Source organism: Populus euphratica, unplaced genomic scaffold, assembly GCF_000495115.2.
Source record: "Populus euphratica unplaced genomic scaffold, PopEup_1.0 scaffold85.1, whole genome shotgun sequence".
Taxonomy (NCBI): Eukaryota; Viridiplantae; Streptophyta; class Magnoliopsida; order Malpighiales; family Salicaceae; genus Populus; species Populus euphratica.
This window is the reverse complement of record NW_011499898.1, coordinates 1,165,482-1,171,725: the sequence shown is the minus strand read 5'-3', so window position 1 is coordinate 1,171,725 and position 6,244 is coordinate 1,165,482. Positions and strand designations below refer to the sequence as shown.

At 33.2% G+C, this 6,244-nt stretch overlaps 1 protein-coding gene across 1 annotated transcript; it reads left to right on the top strand.

The window, feature by feature from the left end:
- The first annotated feature begins 1,195 nt into the window (after positions 1 to 1,195).
- Positions 1,196 to 1,899, top strand: LOC105132425 (classical arabinogalactan protein 27). Its single transcript, XM_011035934.1, has one exon. It carries the CDS (start codon positions 1,372 to 1,374, stop codon positions 1,780 to 1,782), a length of 411 nt encoding a protein of 136 aa, XP_011034236.1. The 5' UTR covers positions 1,196 to 1,371; the 3' UTR covers positions 1,783 to 1,899.
- The last annotated feature ends 4,345 nt before the right edge of the window (positions 1,900 to 6,244 follow it).

Genomic DNA, 6,244 nt, shown 5'->3' with positions numbered 1-6,244 from the left:
GATTTGCGCATCCTTTTCCTGTTCTTTGAGACTGCCTTAGGCATCGTGTGAAATAAATAGATATCTTCTAATGACTTGGAAATTGGACGCGCTCACTTACTGTTGGTTCACCACGCGCGCTGGAAGGACATCCCAAAATTTTGAACTCACTTGGAATTTGAAAGCTTATGCTTTTCAGTTGACCGAGTCATTGGCTCGGTGATTAAACAAGACCCATTAAGCTGAACTCACAATTTGACGCGTTCATGTGCTCAAATTATTTTGATCTAAGGCTAGGTGGTTATTAACGCGATCCCGAGTTGCATATACTTTAGATTAGATGAAGGGTTGATCTAATCGAATCACACACCCATGATTACTGAACAAAGACCTAGGATGACTGGTTTGAAATATGCCCGTTGTCCAGAAAAAAGTTAGCGGTAAAAGGACAATGGCATTTTGGAAGCAGGCATTGCATAACTCAGGCAAGGGTTCAGATGGCATTTATATGTTAGCTTATAGCCTTAAATAAGGTGTTAGATTGTAGCAAGTTTCTGGGATCTCGATGCTGATGACCGCTGCGGTCATTGTACCTTCACTCACCTATGTTATCTTTGATAAGCTTTGCCACGGACAGCTGTGGCCGCTCGCAGTGGTTGTGCCTAGCGGTCTGTGCTAGCTGCTAATCATGCATGGTGGACCCGGAAGCCATGGGTGTGTGATTTGTACGCATGGATAGGATCGGTAACTGCATGCAGCTGCAGCGTTCCTCGACAAACTTTTCATCATTCTTAAGTTGAGTGGTTGGCTTCAGCCAAGTTTATACTGCTCCTTGGTATTACCTCTTAACACACAATTTCCATCAAGTTCAATGCATGGTAATTAAACTTGTCCGTACCGAGTCATGAAGTTAAACTAGTTATCTCCTGCTAACTTGAGTTATTTCATTTTTTTATATATATAAAAAGGGCTAAAACAACACTGTTTTGTAATTTTTTTAAATTAAAAATCAAATTAGGCTGTGTTCAAGTTCGTTGAGTCACTGATTGCCATGACAGTCGATCTCGTTAAATCATCATCATTATCCTAATATTAGCGCACCCAAATTTACGGGACACAAGGAATCTACTCGCAACTAAATTCAACCAATCTTTGTCTCTTCCCCGTACATGCCAACGTGCAAATTTTCATCTCCACCCTCTTCATCATATAACATGTTGAACAGGACCCCACCTGATGCCCCAAGTCAACTTTGAAATGCCTCCATCATAACTGGCACCAAAACTTCTCACACTGTCAACTGGCACCCCCTTCTTCTCGAACAAAACTTTAATTGCCCCATATCATATTATCTGTCCAATTAAGTGTGGCATTGATTTCTTGATCATTATAATGGCCTCCTTTTGGTTTCTTACAGTACTCATTGTGCCTCTGGTGATCTTTCCTTTGCCTTCTTCTTCCACTCAGCTAAATTCGAAAACCTCTCCTTATCCTACCTCTACTTCACCAGCATTCTTAACCAATTTTCCTCCTATACCTCCCTTCCAAGAACTGTCACCAGACATTGCTCCACTACTGCCTTCCCCTGGTGGTGTGCTGCCTTCCCCAACCTCGTCCGTTCCCACCATTCCATCCACCCCAAGCCCGCCTAATCCGGATGAGGTGGTCGCATCAGGGCCTGATTCTGCGTTCTCGCCCCTTGGAGCGTTGTTGGCTTCCTCTGCAGCACCTCGAAACTTGATGAACTTGGTTATTGTTGTGGGGTTTATAGCATATCGATCAATTCAGCTGTTTAAAATGTGAGTCATTTGGTAGCTAAATGAGCCGAACCTTCTGAAAAGAGTAATTGATTCTATGGTTCTACTGTTTCCATGTTCATCTTTGAAGTAAAAAACATAATGTAAGTTATTATTCTTCTGATGAGTTCATGCATTGCCATAGATTGTCATTTTTTGTAAGGTAAACCATCTTAAATCATGAACTGGTTGCAGTCTTTAATATCTGCATCTCTTGAGAAGCCTAGTGCCTCTGCAACTAGGTCATGTCACAGGTGTTTCGATGAATATAGTGCCGGTTCTTGCCAGGAAAGGTCTCTCCGATCCTGGCTGGAGTAGCAATTGGATTCCTGCTGGCACATGGATTTGATCAGGATCAATATGGGAACCATCCCAATTATTTCTATCCTGTGCATCTGACAAGCACAAAAAAGAGTTTGAATTAGGTAATCATTTGTTGAAAAACCTTTCACATGCTAACTAATCATGATTAATTTAATGATGTTTTTTTCAAAAATAATAAAGCTTTTTATATGCTTTTCACCATCATCATTGTTCCTTTTTGGGAAAAAGGTTGTCCTATGTGTTCCAAGTGAAAACCAAAGTCTAACCACCTCAACATGACAACCTGGGATCAATTACGGTGGGGAAGCTTCAAAATTGAATAAATTCTTAAAATAGTGAAAAAAAATTAAAAAGAAAAGATCAATTACATAGATAAGTTTAGATTTAATGATATTAGCTAAAGAGTTGAAATTTATTTTAAGTTATCAAAAAATAAAATGAAAAACATCATTATAAAAGAATAAGAGGATGAAATAGCTAAATAAGGGAGGGTTTAGCATGGAAGACAAAATATAAAGACAATTATTCACATTAAATTCTTAAAATTCATTAAGATTTGAGGCATTTGATAGAATAAACATTTACTCATATACTGTGGTTTTTCTTACAAGGAAATTATCAATTGAAATATGAAACATTCAATGATTTTTCTACAAAATTACAAACTTAACCTATTTTTATTGCATTTCTCATTATTTGAGGGGGTCAATCAAGTAAAACACTAAAATTTTATATTATTATACTCTACAAATCCATTAGCTTTTTGGAAATTGAGGATGGTCAATTGAACCCCCTCAATTGCACTCCTCATCCGCAATTGATTAGCAACCAGATTAATCAAAACATATGTTTAGATTTGGAAAAAGAGTTGAACATTTAGTTATAGTAATATTGAGCTCTTACGAGCTCTTCTCTAATGATATCACCTGTGATGAATTAACTTTTTGGTTAAGGTTTTTGTAAATAAAAATTTATTATAGTTTTTTTTTTGTTAAATTTAAGATAATGTAAGTCTGATAAATATATCATAATAAATAACTTGAACTTGATTTTCTTTTTTTGGTTAAGATTTTTGTAAATAAAAATTTATTATGGTGTTTTTGTTAAATTTAAAGTAATCTGAATCTAATAAACACATCACAATAAAGAACTTAAACTTTACTTTTAACAAAATCTTAGGTAATATAAGTCTAATAGACATATCAAATCTAAAAAATTTGAGTTTAACAAACAATCAAACCCAAGATAACATGGATTTGATAAGTATGTCACACATTCAAGAAACTTGGACTTGCATGCTAAATCTAAAGAACTCGAGCATTACTAAATTCAAAAGCTATATGCTTAATCCTACGTGATCTTATACAATAAAAATATTAAAAATATGATAAATTGTCATATCTATATTCACAGGTATATATAAGGTCTCTTAAGAGACTTATAATACTTATTATCTATTAATTATATATAAGAGATAATTATCTCTTATTAATATAACTAAAAATAGAGGATTTTCTAATTTTTTTTTCTTTGAAAACAAGAATGTTTATGTGATATAAATATCTTGTAAACAATTCAGGTAAGAGATCATAATTTTTATCTCTTAAGACAAAAATATATAGATTTCAGAGTATTAATCGTCTTAAAACTCAATAAAAAATATTTTTGAATTTAAAACTCTTTTAAATAATTTATTTTTTAAAATTACTTAATATATTTTCTATAAATATACTAATTTTATTATCAGACTGTTTTTAAATCTCCTCGATTGGAGTTGTTTTTGTAAGTACTAAAACTTTTATTAGAAACCTAGATTTCCTTGTATTAAAAAGAAAAAAAATTTAACCACTTAAATATATTAATTAACCACCATCTCAAATACTAAATAAAATTTTATTTATGTATCTTAAATTTTAGAATATTATTAATCTATACTTTTAATATGAATAATATGATTTATTAGAATTGAACTCGTCGGTTTGATTACTAAACAAAATCTAAACTAATTTGGTTTGAACGTATGAATCATTGTGCAACTTATTCAATAAAAATCTGAATTGAAGGTTTTAAATTGTAAAAAAAAAAAAAAACCCTTAACTAATAATCTGATTCAGGTTGAACATTAATGATACCACATCAGCACGTGAAAAGAAAAGAAAAGAAAAGAAAGCTGTTGGTGTTGAGGTTGGATGACGAGCCCAATAATCACCTCATGAACCACACTGCACACAACTCGTTTGTTTTTCAAAAATGGCTTATTTTAGATTCTAGATTTATGAGTCAACAAATTAATCAGTAATATGAGCTGGATCCGTTTAAAAGTTATATTAATTATATTTAGACAATTTAACCTAAAAAAAAAAGATGATAAAAAAAATCACTAATTCCACGAGCTTGATTGAAAAAAATAAACCCTGAAAACTAAAGTTTACATAGAACTTAATTTATGACTCCTTAAATAAATATATTTAAAAAAACAATATCTAATCCCTGTACAGGCAGTCCGTAAGCCTCTTCTCAATAAGATCAGTTGCGTCTAGGCCGGTAGCAATGCACTGGGCGCTCCCTTCCCCCACACCGATCCCAAATTCTTCCTCGAGTCCCATTACAACCTCAGCCTGCCCAGAAGAAGATGTCAATAACAGAACAAAGCAAAAAACAGACTCACTTGTTGCAATGAAAATCCCAAGGAGTACCGTGTCGAGAGAATCAGCTCCAAGCGCAGCAAACTCTGATGCTCCGGTGATTGGAGTATCAGTTGATAGTGCCCACTGCTTCTTCACAATTTCACGCCCTCTGTCCACTGTCTATGGTTTGGCCTGCACTGGAAAAGAAATCAGCATCAACAAATCATAATTGCTGGTTTGGTTATATCGTCACATTGATCCTAAGACAGTCAACCGTATTCCCATTGCAAATCCTAGCCCATCACAAGGGTATCTCCCAGGTGGCAAGAAATCATCAAACTGGTACGGCTTGAGCACTGCTGTGGAAAAGATAAAGAAATCAACCATGCTCTTGTTGCAAAGATGATATATTCGATCATCTAGCACAACACCACTTATGTTTACTGGCTGAACAGCAATGGATGCAAAAAAACCTTGAAGAATCCTGACCAATGACCATAAAGCAATTTGTAGCCCCCATTTTACTCTTTACAGTATTTGCAAACATGAAGTGCATGTTTGGAAATGTGTTTTAAAAATATTTTTAAAAAATTTTAATTTTTTTATTTTAAATTAATATATTTTTTATTTTTTAAATCATTTTAATGTGTTGATCTTAAAAATAATTTTTAAAAAATAAAAAAATATTATTAATATATTTTTCTAAGTGAAAAATACTTTTAAAAATAAAGACTCTTGAATACGCTAAAAGTTATAATAAAAAACAATAACAATAGGATGATTTAAAACAAAACTTTATTTCTCCAAATAATAAATATAAAAAAATTATAACACCAACAACTAATGTTGCCCTTTCTATTTGGTTGCTAATTAATGATGTTTCATAATGAGAACTTTAACTTTAATTTTTTATTGCTTGGATAATGAATGATTATATATTCAAGTCCATCTTCTTTTATTCAAAATTAAGGACCTAGATGGTTTTGATAAAGACCTGGATTTCTACAAAATAGTCCTTATTGATAGGATTTTTGAGAATTTTAAATGGTTAAGTTAGTGATTTTATAGTGAGAAGTAGTAAAGGAACATTAGATTCTAAGAATAAAAATATTCATTCTTAGTTCGTATATGATAAATATTGAGAATATATTGTAAAAGAGTGAAGATTATGAACTTATTACCTAAATCGTTTAGAGAGTATTTATAACATTTATGCCTTGAATTTTTTTTCCCAAAGGGGTGAAAGTCTTTTTCTTATTCACATCTAAGTGGGAAAGGAGTCCATTACATCAATATTAAAAGTACTTTGGTTTAGCACACAATCGAGTTTTAGAGAGTTAGGTTTGATATCTTGCCAAACTCATAAGCGCTTGAGCCTTGCACGTAGCCAAGCCGAATAGAGTTGGGTTTAGAACCTTATTTGACCCTTAAGCATCTGGGCTTGTCACGTAGCTAGGTGACATTGGTTCTGATATCTTGCTAGACTTGCAAGTAAGGGCCTGGATCGTAACTGAGCCA